The sequence below is a fragment of the Saccopteryx leptura genome, chromosome 5 (assembly GCF_036850995.1).
Source record: "Saccopteryx leptura isolate mSacLep1 chromosome 5, mSacLep1_pri_phased_curated, whole genome shotgun sequence".
Taxonomy (NCBI): domain Eukaryota; kingdom Metazoa; phylum Chordata; class Mammalia; order Chiroptera; family Emballonuridae; genus Saccopteryx; species Saccopteryx leptura.
In genome coordinates, this window is record NC_089507.1 from 171864291 (window position 1) to 171886884 (window position 22594).

Sequence of the window (22594 nt, forward strand, 5' to 3'; positions counted from 1 at the left end):
AAATTGTGACATGATGGAGAGGTTAACTAACCCTAGTGGTCATCCTTTTGCATTTAAAATAAATAAGTGTATCAACTAAAAACATTGTATACTTTAAACTTACACAGTGCTATAGCCAATTATATCTGAATAAAGCTGAAAAAAATATAAATAAAGTAACTTTGGGGACTGTTAAAAAATATATGTATATTCTGGAAATACATCTGGATATATATGGCAAAACCCTGAAGAAAATGAAGAGATGATGGATGTAAAATTCAGAGCTGGTCCCTCAGAGGAGAAGCTTAGGGCTATAGAAGTATTAATGATGTGTATTGTTTAAGCGGCAAGGTAGGCACACAAGTGTTGGAGAGTGTTCCTGGCTTAATGAGCATGCATTTATTAGGTATGTTTTGTGTGTTTGTCTTACAACATTGCAAGAAAAAAAAACTTTCTAGTAAGTTTACAGAATATTCTGACAGAAACATGGACAATGACACAGGATTTATTAGTCAAAAGGTCATTCCATATACCAGAGGGGCTGTGTGCTTGGATAGGGCATTGGCGGGAACAGGTGTTACTGGTTCTCATAACTAAGGGCACTCCGTCTTCCCCCGGAACTCCTCTGAGGCCTGTTCACCCAGAGGACAGCACCAAGCATGCTCAGGAGCAGGGGCAGCTTCAGAAAGACCAGTAGAAGGAAGTGGATGCTACTGAGCAAGGACCTGCAGGGGACACAGTGACACACAGTGAGCCACATCTTCAGGGGAAGGCCCAGGTAACCTCCACTGCCTCCCTGCCCTCAGCCCAGGTCCTAAGGCCACACATCCACATAAAGATCAACCATGGACAGGGCAGTCCCATGTGAAAACCACTGCCCCTTGCCTCTCTGGCTACAATTACCCTTGAGAATTGGGACTGCAGACATAGGGAATGGCTGCCATCAGAATAATGTGAAGGACCCAAGGATTCAGGTGGACTCTGGGCCCAGGAGAAGGATTTGTCCTAAGCCCTCCACATTTGCAGGTCATTCCATCTGAGATATAGGAATCAATAATGTGGCTATTGGTTGGATATCTGCTCTCCTATAGCCTGCACAATAAACAAGTAATTGGTGCCTGGCCAGATTGTCAGCACTTACAGTAATTTAGTGGATGCTGATGGCAGGAACGAATGACCCCACTCAGCTCTCACTTCCCTTAGAGAGGCCTAGCTTCTTCAACAGGATGGCATTGTGACCACGGCTTGGGGAAGCCAACAAACCAGAGCTCCTGACCTGGTTTAGGCCGAGGTCCTTGAAGGCTCCTTTGAAGGACTTTGCACTTACTACTCCTTCTGCTGGAACCCTATGTCTGCAGATGCATAAGTGCCCAGCTCCCCAAGTCCTGCAGGTCTCTAACAGATGGCTTCTAATCAGCAAGGCCTCCCTGATTATTGTGTATTAAGTAGTAAACCTAATGTCCAACTTCCACAAAGCTTATTACCGTATTTTCCACAAGCATTCATCACAAGATGGCATATTTACATATTAACACGTGTCGATCTGTTCATTGTTGAATTCACCCCTTACAACACAACTTGTAGGTCCTGGCTGGTTGGCTCAGTGGTAGAGCATCGGCCCTGCATGTGGATGTCCCGGGTTTGATTCCAAATCAGGGCACACAGGAGAAGCAACCATTTGCTTCTCCACCCCTCTCCCTCTCACCACTCTCTCTCTCTTTCTCTTTGCCTCCTGCAGCCATGGCTTGATTGGAGCAAGTTGGCCCCAGGTGCTAAAGATGGCTCCATGGCCTCTGCCTCAGGCACTAAGAAGAGCTTGGTTGCTGAGCAATGAATCAATACCCCAGATGGGCAGAGCATTGCCCCCTAGTGGTCTTTCCAGGTGGATCCCAATTGGGGCACATTCAGGAGACTGTTTCTGCCTCCCCTCCCCTCACTGAATTAAAAAAAAAAAAAGAACACAACTTCTATCAGAGCAGGATGCTGTCTGGGTGGTTCATCCTATATCCCAAAGCTGAGAAGAGTGCCTGGCATGCAGTAGGAGCTTCATAATCAGGTGAGAGATTGATGCATAAGAGGGACCAGAAAGGAAATGAAACTCCCCTCCCCGTCTCCACCCACTATGTAGAGAAGAATCCACCAGGTGTCAAAGTCTCAGAATGCAAGCCCCTTACCGAGGGTGGTGGCTGAGATCAGGGGTCTTCTGCCCGGTCAGACTGGTCCAGGTGATTGTTGGCAGGGAGGAGGGAGGGCCCAGGGTGCTTGTGGAGTTCTTCAGGTGGTTGGGGGCTATAGGAGAACACATGTCAGGCCCGTGTCCTCCCCTTGGGTCCCCCACTCTGTCAGCAGTGTGACTCTGACTCAACCAGTCAAGGCCACTCAGGCATCTGGATAGATCCGCTATTCCAACCTACCCCCATGGCCACAGCTAGGTAAGACCTGCCCCTGGGCCCCCTCTCCAGGCTCCTCTCAGGAACTCTGTGGCCTGATGGGCACATTCTGATGCAGAGTCATCCTGCTCAACAGAGGATTAGAGAGTCCGTGGGGAGAGCACTTGGCGTAAGGTCACATTCTGGCCACAGCTACATCTTTCTCTTTCTTGTCAACCCTGCAGGGGACAGGGTGACATTTACTCTGTAGCAACTGACCAGAGTGACGGGTGGCCAGGGCCCCTAGGCAGGGCTATTGGCTCGAGTGAGACTCACGGGGAACAAAAACACACAGCAGAGTCTGCACTGAATGACGGGACACACGGTCCCTTAGGACATGTTATGGTCTGAATGTCTGCGTCCCCAATTTCTTCTGTTGAAAACCTGAAGCCCAATGGGATGGTATCAGGGTGTAAGGCATTTGGAGGTGGTTAGGACATGAGGGTGGAGCCTCATCAATGGGATTGGTGGCCTGACAAGAGAGGCCTCTCCACCACATGAGGCTACAACAAAAGTCTGCCACCGGGAGGGGGCCCTGACCCACATGCTAGCTTCCTGACCTCTGGCTTCCAGCCTCAGGAATGGCGAGCAATGCATTTCTGTTGTTTGTGAGCTACAGTCTGTGATATTTTGGTAGAGCAGTGCACTAAGAATGTGCACTCAGTGCCCCAAACCATCAGCCGGGCCTATGGCGCCAGACAGACACTGGACACCTCTCTGGGGGAGAAAATCAGCAGAAAGTAAGACCTAGAGACACACAGCATGGCTGGTCTGGAAGGCACAGGACAAACCCCTCCCCTCCCACAGCCGGAAGCCTCAGTGGCTTTTCAGTCCCTCACTCCTAAATAAGAGCCCAGGAAGGGCATGTGAGGAGAACCCCCTGTGAGAATGAGAAAGGAAGAACCACTAGCAGGAAGTGAGAGGACCCAGAGACAACATCAGAACAGGAACACGAGGGAGAAACCCATGCACTCAGATAGTTGTGTTTCTTTTTTTGATTTTTGTTTTGTTTTATGACAGAGAGTGAGATAGAGGGACAGATAGGGACAGAGAAGAAGGGAGAGAGATGAAAAGCATCAATTCTTCATTGCGGCACCTTAGTTGTTCATTGATTGCTTTCTCATATGTGCCTTGACCAGTGGGGGGGGGGTTACAGCAGAGTGAGTGACCTCTTGCTTACACCAGCAACTTTGGGCTCAAGCCAGCAACCATGGGATCATGTCTATGACCCCACGCTTAAGCCAGTGACCCTGCACTCAAGCCGGTGACCTCGGGGTTTCGAACCTGGGTCCTCTGCATCCAGTCTGATGCTCTATCCACTGCACCACCACCTGGTCAGGCAATATATGGTCTTAATTCGGGTCTTAGGAAACAAAAGCAGTGATCTGTTCAAGAAGAATCGTTTGGAGAACATGGAGGAAAGTTTGGGGCCATGACCCCTGAGAGTCCATTTGATGATCTTTCTTCTCTTTTGTCTGAGGTAGGTATTTCAGGGGTTTCTCTGGGTTCCCTCCCATGGATACAAGGCATCAGAGAAAGGACAGAAACAAGGGCAGTCTGCAGGAGCAGGGTGGTCCCCAAAACATCACAGGAGCTCCATATGGGGACCTGAGGGCTCCTCCTGGGCCCCTCTCATGGCTGCTGCAGACCCCCAGGACCACGCTGTGAGGCTGATGCTTCAGGAAGCATCCACAGTGATGTCCTATAATGGACCAGATCAAGGATAGCCTGTGGGTGAGAGAGAAAATGTCCCAGTCGTCTCATTCCCATAGGGACAATTAAAATAAGTGCAGGGAGAGACAAGGGGTCTCCCAGAGTGAGCCTGGCTCTTGTGAGGACAGGAAGGCAGCATGCCCCAGAGTCAAGGTCATTCTGACCCAGCCCCACCCAGGAGAGATCCAGGCCTGAGGCTGTCAGTGTGGGGCATACAGCGGGCTCTGGAACAGGCAGAGCTGTGCACACACATGCACAGACAACATAACACACATACACATTGTGTCCTGATCACTGCCCCCCCCCCCCCACACACACACCTAACTCTTCAATTCCATGTCTTTCCTGACCAACAGGGTGACCAAGTACAGATCAGGCATCCCGGAGCTGGGACGGGGGAGGGTGTGTGCGGCTCACCTGGGATCACAGTCACCACAACCTTCAAGGAGGGGTCCCATCCTTCATTGTGCCACGGTAAATCGATCCCACACCCGTATGTGCCTTCATCATCCTCTGTGAGGCTCTCCAAGGTCACTGTGAAGGTGTGGTTTGCTGGATGGTCCCTGATGGACACACGGCCACGCCTCACTTCTCTCTGTGACTCTGTGGTCTCCACAATCTTCTCCTTCACCAGTCGCAAATATGAGTATTTGTACCAGTATTTTTTATTTTCTGTGAACTCCTCATTGTACCGACACTGCACGCTCAGGGATCCCCCCACGAGGCCCATCACGTGGCTGGGGCCCCTCAGAGACAAACAGCCTGAAAGACACAGCCAGTCCAGCTCCTCATTAGATGGGCTCCTCACCAGGTGGGCTAAGACCAGAGCCACCCTGGGCTGCAGGTCCCTCTAGGGCCCTCAGGGTCTGGAGGCCATGGCAGGAGACAGGCCCTTCCTCAGACCAGTTGAGGGGTTGAGAGGGGAGCAGCTCCCTCCTCCCAGAGGGAACACAGGGAGAGGTATCCATGGAGACAAGAAGGGCCACGATGGGAAAAAACTGAGTGTGTACACGTGCATGCGTGTGTGTGAGAGTGCACACATGTGTATATGTGTATATAAGTGTGTGTGCGTGATGTCCCATGACCACATCTATGATTATGACAGCTAAGGTGACAATTGCAGACCCTCTCTCACCAGTACTGCTCTGCCCGGTGCATGGACAAGACTCCTCTCCTTTGTGCACTGAATCCTTGTGGTTGCTGCTGAGGCAGCTCTGGAAGCTTCTCTGCCTCCCATCTTCCCTCATATGTACTTCCTGCCCCCTGCTGGGCTGCTCCTCACCTCCCCCACCCCACCCCTGTCCTCCCTCTTCCTTACACAGGCCAAGCTCCTGTGCAGGCCCAGCCCTACTCACCTGAGACCTGGAGAAGAAACAGAGCTGAAGGCAGCCACGGGGCCCCATGCCTTGCAGTCATTTCCCCGGCCCAGACACAGCCAAGCCCTACGTGTGGACAAGGCCGAGCCTACTCTCCCAGGGTTTGATTTCCCCGTACCCACTTCTGCTTTTCTGGGCCTCTCTGGTGTTGAGCCTGATGCTGGAACTGGTCGGGGAGCAGGAAGCTTGGGGTTCGAAGCTGCACAGCTGCAGCAGATCCCGGGCTCTCGGTCCCCTTGGCTTCTCTCAGTTCCAGTGACTGAACCGGGCCACTGTCCCTCAGTGAGGATGCTGCCCCTTCTCAGAGCACACCACACTCCTCTCGAGGCCAAACACATCTCCACACAGCAGAGCTGAGTCGGGACATTTTCTCCTTGATGGGGCGTCCCCACCCTCTCTGCAATATGTCACTTCCTGTGGTCAGGATAGATAGTCCTGGGGATGAAGGCCACACCCCTTCATCCTGTCTGGCCTGGGTGCGGACCACAGAGGTGTTATAACCCCCCAACATGTAGCTCCAGGGACCCATGGAGAGCTATGACCCTGTGGGGTCCCCAACTTTTCTTCTCATGCAGGTTGGCACTACAACCTCAGATGCCTTCAAAGGTCCCATCTTGGTTCTGGGGTCTCATCCAAGACTGCGACTTCCTTCCTGTGTGTTTCTCTGTTCTGCAGACACGGATGTGGCCCAGATGTCACCAACCCTCTGAGTACTTCACTTTTTACTCTTTTGTCTTCTGAAGGTCAACTCCACTGTGAGGTTCAGGACAGAGGACCGAGAATGGACAAGGAGAGTTCGGAGGTGTGAAGATGCTGAATGGAAAGTCGGGGATACTGTGAAGCTGAGACTGGCCTTTCCTCTCCACCCAGTGGCATAGAGAGAGTGACCTGCCCAAAGGCACCAGCTGCTGGTGGTTCACAGTGAGGACCAGGGGTCTCTTCAAGGTGCAGAGATGACGCTGGTCCTTCCCAGGAGGTGGGGAGGCAGGTCTGCCTTAATTCAGACAGGCTTGTTCTCATGATACAATGGGTTTAGCCAATTTACCCTGGAAATGGTGGAGAGGCAGGCAAGATACAGGGTCTATGTTAATGTCTCTCCTGAGTTCAGTTGGTTTCTCAACCTTGTCATGTACGATCCCGGTCTCTCCATTCCCCCTAAACACTCTCTCCCCAATTCTGTTCCCTTTTGACACTATCTGCTCACAATGCAAGGCGATAATAACCCCAGAGTTGTTGCAACCCAAAATGTAATATGGAATCGTCCTCTCTTCATTCCCCATCAATCCTTACTCTCTCTCCAATCTGCCCTTTTCCCTCTTTTTTCTCTGATATTCCAAGATTCCTCTGTCCTTTCAACACTATGGTGACATCCCTCTTTTTTAACCCCCTAATGCCCTCTCTTCCCCTCTTCTCTACTCATCAGCAGGAGTCAACAGAAGTCAATAGTAGTCAACTGATATTGCCACGTGCCCTTCCAATAAGACCACTCTCTTTGCTTGGCCTACACGGCCCGAGTGGATCTGACTGGAGTCTCACTCCCTCTGTCTCAAAGTGACTCTATGTTTTAGTCACAGTGTCCATCCCTCCCCAGACCTTAGTGCCTGCTTTTCACTCTCCCTGGACCTCTTCCCCAGTTCTCTTACTGCTTATGCCTTCTTGCCCTTTAGATTCTACTTGGAAGTCACCTCCTCAGAAAGACCTCCCTGATCCCCTTTCCAAGGGATTGCTCCATTTGTCTGGATCACTGATCCCTGTTTATTTCCTCTGTAGTTCATCAAACATGATTATTAAGTTTTCTTTTGGTGGTTTTAATCCCTCTCCCCCACTAGGATATAGCTTATGTCATAATGACATTAGGCATCTGTTTTATTTATCCCTAAATGACCCTGTGCCCAACCACAGTTTGTGACAAATTGTCAGCTAATGATAAGTATTTGCTGATTTGACTTTAGGTGAATGAGTGGTTGAGTGAATGATGGAGTATGAATTGGCTGTGCAGACTGGACCAAGGCAAGTGTGGTCCCACTATATTAGTTATAATCTGCATAACAAAATCCCCTAAAACTTAGCGGCTGAAGACATTTATAATATTATCTTGTATTTCCCAAGAGTCAAATATCGGAGTGCTAATCCGGGTACTTTTGGCTCAGGGTATCTCTTTCACAAATTTGTAGTCTGGATGTCAGCCAGGGCTGCTCTCCTCTGACGGCTGGACTGGGGCTGGAGGATCAGTTTCCAAGATGGCAGCCTCACACAGCTACTAGCTGACAGGAAGCCTCAGCTCCTTGCTCAATAGAGCTGATTGAGTGACTTCATACATGGTGACTAGCTTCTCCCACAGTGAATGATCCAAGAGAGAGCAAGCCACAGCGTATTTTATGACCCATCTCTGGAAGTCCTATCACTGCTTCTGCCATGTCTATACACACACATGCATGTGGAAGGGACTCACACAGGATGTGAATATCTGGGTGATGGCTACACTACACATTTCCTAAAATTTCACTGAGCTGTGTATTTATAATTGGTATAGTTCTCTGTTTGTGTGTGGCAACAAATGGTCGTTGGTGCCAACAAGAATCTCCAATTTGGGGTGCAGTGAAGAAGGAACTTTATTCACCGCTTCCTGCCGGATTGCTTTGGCCAGGACATGGATCTTTTTCTGCCGTTCACACCCCTGTTTCTCAGACCTTCAAGCTTGGACTGAATTACACAACTAGCTTTGCTGGGTTTCCAGCCTGCAGACAGCAGATAGTGGCACTCCTCTGCCTCTATAAATAAGAAATTGGCTCATTTTTTATGTATCTCTTATTGGTTCTATTTCTCAGTCCTTAAGGCCTCAATCTACCCTAGTCTGAACTGCTCACTGGAATCCAAACCCTGGTTGTACCTTGAGCCCTTGCTCCAGGCCTCCGAATGTCTGAGATCACATCTGGTTGGCCCCAAAGGCGACAAAGTAATCCCGCCTCAGATAACCCAGGCCAATGAGCAGGGTGGCACTGAGGGAGTGGACTCAGCCTGGAGGAAAGGCCAGCAGGATACAGTGGGTCTAATTCTAATACCTGTGGTGGCCAGGGTCAGGATATCGGACTCAGCTCAGTGGGACCCAGCACCTGACAAGCAGTCCTGTTGGAGAAGAACTATTTCTAAGTCCTTGAAGATGTTCACAGTGAAGCCCTGCAAATGGCCACTTGCGTCATCATTGGCAGCTTTTAGAACTGCCACAAGAGTGCTCTTGTTACCTTGCTTGGTTCTTACCCATGAGGTTGGGAATAGAAATGCTTCTGGACTTCAGTATCAGGCTGTGTCACCAACCGCTCCAGTTCCCTTCAGGCAGAGGGCTAGACCTTGAGGAAAGTCTACAGCACCTTGGTGAAAAGGATATTTGGTCTTGAGTGTGGTAGATTTGAGGTCAGGTTTGGACTTCTTTGCGAAAATAAAAACCACATATTGGGCAAACAAGTTTGTAACAAGTATTTCTTAGGTTTGCTTGCTTGTATTGGGGCAGCGCCCTGTGTGTGTGGAAGGCTTTGGGTGCTTGCCCTCAGGGCAGCAGATTGCAAATTGCAGGATTGCCTTCCTGCTTAGGGGCAATTGTTTGCTGGAGAGGCATTTTTTTTCTCCAGCAGCTTTTGGCTGGAGAGTTGAGAGAGAGAGAGGGAGTGCTGAGGGGTTTGGGAACCCTGAGATTTTGGCTGAGCCTGTTTTGCTGGGGAATGCTGTTTTGCTTGTGGGGGCCTGTGAGTCTGGGTGAGTCCGGAGGGAGAAAGGGAAGCAGTCTTCCATGCGTGTTTGCATTTGCTTATCCACAGTTACGAGACTCTAATAAATGGAATAGCCCACCATTTTCTGGCTCCACGGTTGCTTTACCGTGTGCCCAAATCCAATATGAACCTGCATGGCCATGACGGCGGTGTAAAGCCAGAAGCCAGGGCCACTATCACAGCAGCCTGGCCCATGCAGGTTCGCATTGGATATGGACAGTTGGTAAAGAAACAAAGAAGTCAAGAACTGATGGGCCATCGCCTTTAATCCTAGCTTGTACCCGGCAGGCAAGTAATACACATACTGGGCTCCAAAACCCACTCACATTCAGTGCTCACAAAGCTACTGACTTATCCGAGTTTCCTAGAATCAAAGGTTTCTAGCTCACCAGACTTATTCACCTCTGTTCCCCATCTCCTTCCTTCTCCCTGCACAAACTCTGCACAAACTGGCTTCTCACTCAACACTCCACCATCTTGGCTGCTTCTCCTGGCCACATGGCCTCTTTCTGCTCTCCTCTCTGATCTCTCCTCTAATGATAATCTCAGGAACCAAGAGGGCAAGCTCCCGTTCTGCCCCCATTTTATAGTGTAGATTCCAAACCTTTAATCCAATATACAAAATAGGGAAGTCTCTAATACAAAGTCACTTCTCTGAGGCATGATTGGATTGTACCACCCCACATCAAAAAGGGTGGGAAAGGCTTAATCCCAAAACCAAGTCCCAGGCTACAATGATCCTGCCTGCCCACAGCCTGCCCCCAACACACATTAATATCACCTAGGCAATGGCCTCCACGTGCGCAGCGCCATCTTTAACAAAGTGAGCATAATATATTTTATCTGCCCAACATGGCGGCCACTGGCCTTGCACCACAGAAAAAGAGAAATAAGACAAGTCCTCTAACAACATATCACCCAATGAGGGTATCTAAGTGTCACAAACCAACGTGACTCATAATTTTGCAGATATTGGGTGGGGATGGTGGAGGATTATAAAATAAACACAGAAAGAAAAAGAATGGGATCGGGAGGGCCCATTGCCAAGCTGATGGTGTAGTAAGGTACCAAGAAGCTGCAAAATTAATATTAATATTTTAGGAGGAAAGGTCAGGCTTTCCTGTCCCATCCTTCATTTGGGGAGGAGAAGGAGAAGAATGTAGAAGTTTCTGGCTTGCAAGAACAATGGGTCATTTAGTTTTAAAGGTTATCTGAGGAACTTCTTTCCTCTTTCAATAAGAAACAGAATTTACATAACCCCCTTCCTGGAATCTGGAAAGTAACATACCTCTAGGCAAAGGAGGGAAGATGAACCCTGAAAGATTTGTCAATATCATTGATTGTGTTACCTTGAAAGTCTTAATGTTTGTGTATCCCCTAAACAAATGTTGTGGGCTTGTTAACAATTGTGTCATGATGTCATCCTTCTCATCCAGCCTGTGTGATCAAGGGTATATAACCAGCCCCTGGAATGTATTTGGCGCACACGATTTGGGTCTGCAAATGCCCCGTGTCAGCCATATGCAGCCGGTATATTTAATAAATCTCCTCCTTTATTAAAACCCTTCAAAACTCATCTGGACTTGGTGTCTCTACATAAACCCGCAGAAGTGAGGTACAGTACTTTTCAGCATCTGGGGTACCGTACTTTACAACATTGGCTTGCAAGAGTGAGTCTCCACCCACAAAATGTTTTATTTATAGGGCAGAGCAAAGTCATTAGCAAAACAAAGAGATCTCTGATACAAAGTCACATTTCTGAGGCAAACCAAGAATTTTCCCAAGTGCAGAAAACCCTGTACCCTGTATAACATCTTAACTTCACAAACAAAGGGTAAAAAGAAACTGCCTCCAGTCTCTTTGGGACTAGTGGAAACAACCAGCACCATGGCTAACATGGAGCTGTGGGGAAGGGCATATAAATTGCCTTTACCAACTTAAATAATCAGAGGTTGTGGGGAAGAGCTTAGCCTTTAGCAACTTAATCAAGCAAGTGAGGTGGGAGGATGGGCAGCAAGGACCCTGTCAGCTTACTGCCAGTCCCCACACCTCTGTCCCCCACAAATCTAAACTGCAAGGACCCTGTCAGCTTACAGTCTCCCACACTGAAGAATGCTAGATGCAAGGGCACTGGGGCCTGTTGGAGCTGTGTTGGGCAGATAAAATATATTATGCTCACTTTGTTAAAGATGGCGCTGCCCACGTGGAAGCCCATCGCCCAGGTGATAATATTAGTTGCCCTTCTTGCTTGGGATGGGCGTGATTATGTTAATATGTGTTGGGGGAGGGCTTTCACACCAAAAGGTTTTAGAAAAAAGAGAGATCACGTTGTTCCGGGGGAAGAGTGATTACATTCTAGGAGGAGCCCATGCTGTAGGAGAGCAGAGGAAGGCCACGTGGAGGAGAGGAGAAGCAGCCAAGATGGCAGAATGCTGAAGGAGAAGCCAGTTTGTGCAGAGTTTGTGCAGAGAGAAGGAGATGGGGAACAGAGGTCAGTAAGGCTGGTGAGGTAGAAACCTTTGATTCTAGGAAACTCGGATAAGTCAGTGGCTTTGGGAGCCCTAAATGGAAAGGGAAGTGTTTTCCCACTGTGTGTATTTCTTGCCCGCCAGGTGCAAGCTAGGATTAAAGGTAATGGCCCACCAGTTCTTGGCTCCATTGTTTCATTACTGTCTGTTCGAATCAAATGTGAACCTGCATGGGCCAGGCAAATGTGATGGTGGCCGCGGCTACTGGCTTTACAAGGTGAGACCCATAAATGCCCAGCTGGCTTGGTTGAGTGAAAAGCTTTGAGTGCTAACAGTCCAGGTAGAACTTCACAGGCTTTGCTTCCTGATTCTGGAGCCAGAGTGATGCTGAACCTGCAGATTCTTTAGGGAACCTGAGTGTGGGGTTCCTCCTCCTCTCCTACACCCCACCAGCTCCCATGGTAAGGGACTGGGCCAGTGCTCCCTCACCAGCAACAGTTCTGACTGACATGTGCCTTGGACATGGGAGAAGGTCCAAACTGTAAAGGTTTGGGTTCAGAGTGGCTTTTAAACCAGATTCCCCTTTAAAACTAAACTGCCCCTCACCCAATTTCTTACCCAGGCTCAAAACAGCACATTTTCCTCCCCCACTGTGAGGTTGTAGTTAATTGGCTTGCTATTCTCTCCTCAATGGCTTCCTGGCTTTCATTTTGAAATGTAACAAAATGTTTATCTTTGCAAGTCAGGGGAAGCCTACATCGGGAAGGGACCTAACAATTAGAGGAGTTTTAAATCACAGTAAGTGTTTGTAAAAGCCTAGTTACAGTCCAGAGGCACTATCCTCTCATGGCAGTCTTTTAGGGATCAGCTCCCCCCACCCCACCCCCACCCCCCAACCCATTCCAAGGGCACTGCAAACCAGTGGGAGGAGGGAGGGGGGACTGGCCTGCTTGAAGCCTCGGCCTGGCAGGCTGGCCTGGGACCTTGTGAACTAGTACAGGCCTCCTTTAGACAGTTGATCCTGGAGATAAACCATTTGGAGAAACTGTGGCGCCTCTTCAATCCACGTACAAAAAATATATACTACTTTGTACCTATACAGCCACTTTTTCCAAGACCCCTGACTAACCTATAAATACCCTACTCCAACCCTCCCTGGGGCCGACATGGCATTTGGGTCCATCTCAGCACACTTGCACCCACGCGTTTTAAATAAACAATCCTTTTGGAACACACCAGCCTTGTGTTTTCAGTTCGGCTCTCCCCGGTGATAGTTAGGCTCTCCTCCACCCATAGATGCAGGAAGGCTCTAGCCTGTCAGCTATCTCATACAGGATAAGACAGTCCAGACCTGGAGTTCCTTCCAAGTCAGACCTAGTCAGGGGTTTATACCGACCTGCCAGTTGCCAAGAGAAGCTGAAAGGAGGCTTTCCTTTTCCCCAGTGGACCAGCCACCCGCAGCTTTAACCTAACAAAAAGTAAATTGCATAGAACATCAGCCTGACATGTGGAAGTCCTGGGTTCAATTCCCGGCCAGGGCACACAGGAGAAGCACCCATCTGCTTCTCCACCCCTCCCCCTCTCCTTTCTCTCTGTCTCTCTCTTCCCCTCCTGCAGCCAAGGCTCCATTGGAGCAAAGTTGACCTGGGCACTGAGGATGGCTCCATGGCCTCTGCCCCAGGCACTAGAATGGCTCCGATTGCAGCAGAGCAACATCCCAGAAGGGCCGAGCATCGCCCCCTGGTGGGCATGCTGAATGGATCCTGGTCAGGCGCATGTCGGAGTCTGTCTGTCTGCCTCTCCCCCACTTCTCATTTCAGAAAAAAAAAAAAAAGTATATTGCATCTCTACCCAAGCTTCCATCTCTGTGGATTTACCTGTGGCCACATCCCAGATCCACAGTTGCATAATCAGAATAGATATTCTTAAGAGCTGATAGAACCCTCACATTTACTCAAAAACCTATGGAGTAAAAGCTATAATGGTAGAAAAGCCCTGAAGCCATGCTCTCCTCATCAAGACAGGGAGTTATGAGCAATGACATATTCTGAGTGCAAGGGTGGGACCAATGCCCTACTCCAAGATCTAAGGATGCAGGAGTGGTGAGCTCCCTCGTATCTCTACTAATTAATGTCTATTAATTATTACTACAAGTTACTACTAATTGTTACTATTACTATCCAATAAATGTGTTGTTTTTAAAATTTTTGTATTTTTTAAGGTGACCAATTGTCCTCCTTTAGAGAGGACAGTCCTTTTGTAAGTTCCATCCTCCCTCAAAAAGTGTCCTCCTACATCTCCTCCTTTTTGATATTGGAAGACTATCTGTAAATGTCCGTATTCTATCCATGCAGAGTTGATCCATTGCGTGTGATGTGACGTATTTGTATTTGACATGATGATTCATCAAGGATCAGTACAGTGTGGCGAGACGCGGTTATGAGATGCATGCGCTCTGCACACACAGGAGACCTTGAGAGAGCGCGCGATATACCGAGAGCGCAAATGGCTTTGTGTACTTGGTACTGAAACACGACACGGCACATACGACATTGTAGACTCACGATTATTTCTTTCTCAGTGAATATTCAATCATAGACATGGTAAACACAATTCACATTTTCTTAATTCATTATCTATTTTAAAATTTCCAAATACGTATAATTTTATTTACAATTATTTTCCCAAAATTTGAGTTTTAAAGTAGAAATCTAAGCTCAAACCATATCTATTAATAATGCATTTTGATTGAATAGTTGCATAAAACAGACATTTTTAAATTATAAATACACCCAAATATCACTCTAAATTAGTGGTTTTGTTTGATATTTAGTTTTGTTAATTTAGCTTTCAGAAAATTCATCTAATATAATGTAACGTTTTCAGTTCCTAATGTGCTTGCATCATTCGTGTAGCTTTATATTTTATTTTTAATTTTTAATTTCATTTAAGGGATGGAAAAATCAAAAAAGAGAAAATGCCATTTCAATGATAAGTTGAAAAAGGAATTTCCATTCCTCATATCAAAGAAAGATACCATTGTTTTCTGCAATATTTGCGGCAGAGAATTTTGTATTGCAGTTGGAGGCAGAGCAGCGATAACGAAACACTTGACCACCAACAAACAGAAGCAATCATTAGATGCATCAGCTTCCAGTTGTAAAGTAACACATTTTTTAAAACTTCAAATTATTCTGAAGATGAAAAACAGTTTGCTGCAATGGAGGGAACATTTGCTTTTCATACCATAATTCACAAAGTTTTTGTAGTCTGGGTTGTACAACTAAATTATTGAAAAAGTTTCACAATGCAAAATTTTCATGTACCAGGACAAAATGTGAGGCTATTTTGAAATCAGTATTTAAATATTACTGTGACAAAATACTTACAGAGGACTTGGAAACTGCAGTATTTCTAACGATTTTATCTGATGCATCAAATCATAGTGAAATTAAATTGTATCCAGTAATAGTAAGATATTTTAATATTACCAAGGGCATTCAAGTAAAAATTTTAAATTTAGAATCCATTGAGGGCGAAACTTATGAAATTTTGTCAAACAATCTATACCAGGAGTTGGGAACCTATGGCTCACGAGCCAGATGTGGCTCTTTTGATGGCTGCATCTGGCTCGCAGACAAATCTTTAATAAAAAATAATAATAACGTTAAAAATATAAGACATTCTCATGTATTACAATCCATTCATTTCCTACTGCTCATGTTCATGGTGGCAGGTGGCTGCAGCCAATCACAGCTGTCCTCCGGGACAACACCAAATTTTTATTGGATAATGCGTAACGTGGACATGGGTCGTTGTATGGCTCTCATGGAATTACATTTTAAAATATGTGGCGCTCATGGCTCTCTCGGCCAAAAAGCTTCCTGACCCCTGATCAGAATAATAAATGAAAACAATTTGAAATCTAAAGTTGTTGCACTAACAGCTGATAATACAAATACAAATTTTGGTGGGCAAAGATGCAAAGGGGTGAAAATGTGTATGTAAAATTAGGAATAGGTTGTAATGCACATATTTTGTCAAATGCAATCAACATAACGTCATGTGCCATGCCAATTGGTGTAGAAGTAATAATAACTACAATTTATTTGCATTTTAGTTGTTTTACTGTTCATATTGCTACGTTAAAACAATTTTGTGAAGAAGCAAATGTTAAATACAAAAAGCTTTTCGGATATTCAAAAGTTAGATGGCTTGCTCTAACACCTGCTATACAGCATGTTCTACAATTATTTGAGCCTCTCCGTTCATATTTTTTAAGTTTAGACAAATGTTCTAAAATCCTGGAATCATTTTTCAATAATAAAATATCTGAGATACTAATGTATTTTGTACATAATCAAGCATCTATTTTTCACAAAACAATTCAAAAGATTGAATAGAAGGTGAACACATTTTGTAGTAAGGTACTAAAAAGCTGAAAAATTAATATCGATATTCTAGGAGGAAATGTCAGACTTTCCTGTCCTGTCCTTCATTTGCGGAGGGGAGGGAGAAAAACGTAGAAGTTTCTGGCTTGCAAGAACAATGGGTCATTTAGTTTTAAAGGTTATCTGAGGAACTTCTTTCCTCTTTCAATAAGAAACAGAATTTATATACCTCCCTTCCTGGAATCTGGAAAGTAACATACCTCTAGGCAAAGGAGGAAAGATGAACCCTGAATGATTGTCAACATCTTTGATTGTGTTACCTTGAAAGTCTTAATGTTTGTGTATCCCCTAAACAAATGTTGTGGGCTTGTTAACAATTTTGTCATGATGTCATGCTTCCCATCCAGCCTGTGTGATCAAGGGTATATAACCAGCCCCTGGAATGTATTTGGCGCACACGATTTGGGTCTGCAAATGCCCCGTGTCAGCCATATGCAGCTGGCATATTTAATAAATCTCCTCCTTTATTAAACTCTTCAAAATTCATCTGGACTTGGTGTCTCTACAAAAACCCGTGGAAGTGAGGTATGGGTGTAAGGTATTTTTCCCTGCCGAAAAGGAAGGAAGAGGGCTCAGAGCCGCAAAGTGTGGAATAACAAAAGGTTTTATTGAGTACAGAGTGCACATCCTGCCCGGCAAGGTTCCCTGGCCCCGAGGTAAGATGGAAGCCAGGGAAGTCACCCGGATTAAACCGAGTGGGAGATATTTAAAGGGGTCCCTCTAGGGAAGTTGAGCTAACATGACGTGGTGAAATCCCACTGGCTGGTAGACGGTCGCTTTTTTCCAAACAGTTCCTGTGAAGCCTCCTTTGGCGCGCTTGGTTGTGGGCGATCCTAGCCATAGTTCGCGGGTCTGAGTTCCCCAAGTGACTATCCCCCATTATCCACTGACCTTACATTCTGACCTTTTGTGTTAAATAGAAAAGGGGCACCGTTTATTCGTCTGGCTACTTCCTGCTAAATAGGGGCATCGTGGGGAGGGGGAGATCGGAAGGTGGTGGCTTTGAGGGGTGTTAGGAGGAACATCTGTGTGGCCGTGAGTTGAGAAACTTCGCGGATGTGGTCCTGTAAGGAGGCAAGCTTGAGGCAAAACTGCATGTCAGGAGTGGCGTAAAAAGGGGAAAGGAAGAGGATCCCATCCATTCCCATAACCGAGACCTGTGAGGGAATTAGAGGTCCAGAGTGTGATGGCAAAACAGAGAAGGCAGCCCCCGTGTCCACAAGAAATGAGGTGGACTGACTTACCCACTAGTTGCAGCATACCCTGGGTTCTCCGAGTCCAGGCCGTGTCCTAGGAGTTTGAGCGATGCGCCCACCTGGCTGGATTGGACTTCCCATTCGGGCGGCTTGTCCTCAATGTAGAAGTGCCGAGGAAAAACCTGTTGCCCAAAGGGGCAATCACTCCACCAGTGACTGGGCTCCTTGCAGTCAGGGCAGGGCTCAGTGGGCAGCCGCCGGCAGGGGCTCTGCCGGGACCAGTGGTCCTGCTTGCCACACTTAAAGCAAACTGCTGGTGGCTCTGCTGGTCTCAGGGTTGCCACAAGAGTTGGGGTTTAGAGTGTTAGCTTCTGCTGCATGCGGGCCAGGCAAACAGCCTTGGCCTGTTTCTACTAGTTGGGACCATTAAAAACTTTAAATGTCGTGTTCACAGGTTCTGGATAGGGGTTTGGGGGGGTTGAGTATAAGAGGAGGAGGGCTCCTGCAGAGCCTGGCACCCAGATCCTGCAGGAAACGCTGGAGCCAAAGGCAGGACAGGGCCAGAACTTCCTGCAAGGAAATTGGGGTTGGACGTCCTGAAAACCAGTGTAAGAGCCAATGCCAGGCCAAGAAAGGCCTGATGGAGGAGGGACTTAAGAACACAGTGGAGAAGGGAGGGACCCCTGGCCAGCAGGGGAGGAGAAAGAGAGATGGTAGTGGTGGATAAGAAACAGGTTTTTGCAAAGGGAGGGGAGGGGGCTCTCAGAGGGAAGAGACCCGAGTACAAAAGAGGTCCGCAGAGGAACCAGAGAAAAGTCCTGAGAGAGGGGCGTCCCCGGGGGTCAGACAGGAGGGAGAGAGAGTTTGGAGTCCACAGAGAAGGAAAGATCAGGAGTGGGGGTTTTAGGTGAGGTTTCTCTGGCCAGAAAAAGGCCTGCATGGTCAAACAGGCAACACAGAGATTAAGGACAGGTGCGCAAATTATTAGAAGCCGTAAATGTAAGATCTCCAATCAGTTTCCAGCTTTTTTGGCAATAATTAAATTGGTGAGGGTGTTAAAACCGAAAGTCCCTTCAGGAGGCTAATTCAGTGGGTTCTGTGGCCTGGCCACAGCAGAGAAGAAGAACAGTTTCTTCTTTAGGGAGGGAGATTCCTGTGCCCCCACAGCCGCCCTCAGTCCTCGGAGTGGTCAGATTTGAGTGTTAGCATCCTAAATCTCAAGGTCTGGCCACAGACGTAAAAGGTAAAGTGGATGTGCTCCAGACGTCTCCGAAGCACACACATTTGGACGGACGGAAAAGAGTTCCCTGATGTAGCTACGGTTTCGGACAGGGAGTCTCGGAGGAAAGAACTGAGAGGAAGGCAGAGGCAGGGGACTTACCGCACCGTGCGCTGAAGTGGGTAGAAGGTCGGAGATCCTGGTTCTTTCTCAGAGGGGATGAGGAAGAGGAGCGGTCCTTGCAGACTTCTACTCCTCCCGGGTTTTCAGCACCAAAATGTAAGGTATTTTTCCCCGTCGAGAAGGAAGGAACGGAGCTCGGAGCCGCAAAATGTGGAATAACAAAAGGTTTTATTGAGTACAGAGCGCGCATCCTGCCCGGCAAGGTTCCCTGGCCCCGAGGTAAGATGGAGGCCAGGGAAGTTGCACAGATTAAACCATGTGGGAGATATTTAAAGTGGTCCCTCTAGGGAAGTTGAGCTAACATGACGTGGTGAAATCCCACTGGCTGGTAGACGGTTGCTTTTTTCCAAACGGTTCCTGTGAAGCCTCCTTTGGCGCGCTTGGTTGTGGGCGGTCCTAGCCAAAGTTCGCGGGTCTGAGTTCCCCAAGTGACCATCCCCCATTATCCACTGACCTTACAACAGGTACTTTAGAACAATTTCAGCTACGGAAGTTAGTTTTATTTTGAATAACTTTATTCTTCAATATAAATCTCGTTTTGAAGAAAAATTTCCTCCTTTAATTATAAAAAGAAAATTGTCAGACTTAGAGGAATCAAATCTGGGCATAACAGAAAAGTTTATCAAAGAAGTGCAGAATTTTTACCAGACATGTTTTCAATATATCAAAGAATGGTCTGAAATAAACATCATGGGAAATAACAGTTTTCTTTTTTTTTTTTTTTTGTATTTTTCTGAAGCTGTAACGGGGAGGCAGTCAGACAGACTCCCGCATGCGCCCGACCGGGATCCACCCGGCACGCCCACCAGGGGGCGATGCTCTGCCCATCTGGGACTTTGCTCTGTCGAGACCAGAGCCACTCTAGTGCCTGGGGCAGAGGCCAAGGAGCCATCCCCAGCGCCCGGGCCATCTTTGCTCCAATGGAGCCTCGGCTGCGGGAGGGGAAGAGAGAGACAGAGAAGAAGGAGAGGGGGAGGGGTGGAGAAGCAGATGGGCGCCTCTCCTGTGTGCCCTGGCCGGGAATCGAACCCGGGACTTCCGCATGCCAGGCCAACGCTCTACCACTGAGCCAACCGGCCAGGGCCGGAAATAACAGTTTTCAATGGTGTTTTTGACTTCATTGTAAGTCTATTGAATCTTGTCTTGAGTATTTATCTAAAGAAATGACACATCAAAATAGACGACCATTGTCTTTTTGAAGAAATTAGAAGACTGAATGTATATTTAAATTCTGAAAAATTAATACAATGGGAAAATGAACACGTTAAAATTGATAAAAGGTGGGTGGAAATATTCAACCATTTCAAAAATAAACGTATTCCATGTGAAAAATTATTTATTCTTGTTCAATTTACATTGTGCTGCCCTGGAACTAATGCAGCAGTTGAAAGAGTTTTTTCAATTGCTAATGATTTTTGGACAAGTGAAAAATCGAGATTGAATGTTGATACTCTAGCTGCAGCACTTGCTGTAAAATTCAATATGAAGGATATTTCTTGTTCAGATATTTCCAATATATTGTTACAAGATGATACATTGACAAAAAGTATTCATTCAATGAAAAAGTACTCATTTAAATAATATTATCTGAGTACGTTTTTATTTCAATTATTATTAAAAATTAATAAGCATGTAAGCATAATTACAATATAAAATATTACAAATGTTCTTATTATGCATTTATCACATTATAGTATATTATTGTTGCAATTAATAAAATATTTCTTTTATTTACAGTATCATTTTCTTCAACTTATTTTTGTCCTTGTAAAAGAGTTGGTCACCTTAATTTTATGGAACTTCACCATCTTGAGGCCTTGTGAATTGAGGGAGAAACTGCCCCTCCCAGGTTAACTAATTCCTCAAGATAGTAAAAGACTTGGCTGCAAGCCCTCTTTTTTTTTTTTTTTTTTTTTTTGAATTTTTCTGAAGCTGGAAACAGGGAGAGACAGTCAGATAGACTCCCGCATGCGCACGAACGGGATCCACCTGGCACGCCCACCAGGGCGTCGCTCTGCCGCGACCAGAGCCACTCTAGCACCTGGGGCAGAGGCCAAGGAGCCATCCCCAGCGCCCGGGCCATCTCCGCTCCAATGGAGCCTTGGCTGCGGGAGGGGAAGAGAGAGACAGAGAGGAAGGAGGGGGTGGGGGTGGAGAAGCAATTGGGCGCTTCTCCTATGTGCCCTGGCCGGGAACCGAACCCGGGTCCCCCGCACGCCAGGCCGACGCTCTACCGCTGAGCCAACCTGCCAGGGCCAAGCCCTCTTTTGATATGCAAAGCAACCAACCCCAAATCCTTCCATTTAGCTACTTTTATCCTGCTCCTGCAGCCTGGGACAAATTGCTCCCCTATCTAATGACTAGGGGCCACTCCTATAGCCCAGAGGCTGCCAAAATTATTCAGACTATTCCACCAGAAACCTGCTTGGCTTACCTTGCTGCACTCATTCCTCCCTGCCACCCCTGCAAAAACCCCACAGGAGAAAGTATGCCTCCTGCCAGGCCCTGGTTTCCTCCTGTGGCTTTATGTGGTGGGATTGATGAGTATAACCTTTTTCATAACTGTCATTTCTAGGGCTGTGTGTCTCACTACACCCTTTTAAAACAAATCCTGGTTACATTTTGTTTTTCTTTTTTGTATTTTTCTGAAGTGAGAAGCAGGGAAGCAGTGGGACAAACTCCCACATGCACCTGTCCAGGATCCACCCAGAAAGCCCACCAGGGGGTGATGCTCTGCCCATCTGGGCATTGCTTCGTGGCAACCAGAGCCACTCTAGCGCCTGAGGCAGAGGCCATGGAGCCATCCTTAGCGCCCGGGGGGGGGCAACCTTGCTCCAATGGAGCCTTGGCTGCGGAAGGGGAAGAGAGAGATGGAGAGAAAGGAGAGGGGAAGAGTGGAGAAGCAGATGGGCGCTTCTGTGTGCCCTGGCTGGGAATAGAACTGGGACTTACAAATGCTGGTCCAACACTCTACTGCTGAGTCAGCCGGCCAGGACCAAATTCTGGGTACATTTTAAAACATTTACTGTTGGGTCCTGGCCCACAGTCCAGAGAGTGAGTCTAGAAAATGAGTCTGGGGTATGGAACCGGAGATGAAGTCGAGGCTTGGGATCCCTGAGAAAAAGGGAAGCAGTTTTTTCTGCCTGTTTGCTCATCCGCAGTTACAAGACTCTTATAAATGGAATGGTCCACCAATTTCTGGCTCCATAGTTCTTTTACCATCTGCCTGAATCCAGTGTGAATCTGCATGGCATGGCGGTGGCCACTGGCCTTACATTTACTTAATTCACTAATCTGATTCCTAATAAACTCAGATGGGTCCTGTCATGTAACAGTGGATCAACTTAAACTCGACCAATTGATAGCCTAATTGCAATTGTTTTCTTGATGCACTATCTTTATGAGAACGGCATCTGGTGCTTGGTATGCTGCTGTTGACATGGTGAATTCACTCTTTCTCATCCCTATGAAGAAGGAAAGTCAGGAGCAGTTTACCCAAGTTTACCTGGGAAGATAACAGGGCACATTCTGTCACAATGCAGTGGGAGGGGACTTTGTTTGACACTACAGAGACATCAGGCTGGTTCACTTTATCGCTGGTTGGAAGTGCAGGAAGAGGCAAGTTCTCTAGGTGCCCTGATAAGATACATCTCCAGCAGAAGAAAGAGAAACTCTACAGTTTCAAGGGTTGGCCTCTGATTCAATCTTTAGGAGTCCATAGTCTGGAATGAGTTCTTTTGTCTTGTGTTTCAAACTTCTAAGAAAAAGCATACTGCTCGGTGGCCCTCTTTGAATTTAAGGTCTGGCACATGCCAC

The 22594-nt window shown here is 47.2% G+C and overlaps 1 protein-coding gene across 1 annotated transcript; it reads right to left on the minus strand.

The window, feature by feature from the left end:
• Positions 1–347: 347 nt before the first annotated feature.
• On the minus strand, positions 348–5881 carry CD300C (CD300c molecule). Its single transcript, XM_066385203.1, has 4 exons — positions 5477–5881; positions 4539–4883; positions 2154–2268; positions 348–704 (listed from the first exon to the last, which is right to left on the minus strand). Exons 1-4 carry the CDS (start codon positions 5535–5537, stop codon positions 557–559), a joined length of 669 nt encoding a protein of 222 aa, XP_066241300.1. The 5' UTR covers positions 5538–5881; the 3' UTR covers positions 348–556.
• Between the last annotated feature and the right edge of the window lie 16713 nt (positions 5882–22594).

What these genes read in the sequence shown, in the direction of transcription:
- CD300C (XM_066385203.1), bottom strand. Translation starts at nt 5,537, where the DNA reads ATGACTGCAAGGCATGGGGCCCCGTGGCTGCCTTCAGCTCTGTTTCTT. An exon ending in GTTTCTTCTCCAGGTCTCAG is followed by an intron (nt 4,884 to 5,476) that starts GTGAGTAGGGCT and finishes TGTGTCTTTCAG; the next exon opens with GCTGTTTGTCTCTGAGGGGC. An exon ending in TGTGGTGACTGTGATCCCAG is followed by an intron (nt 2,269 to 4,538) that starts GTGAGCCGCACA and finishes GTTCTCCTATAG; the next exon opens with CCCCCAACCACCTGAAGAAC.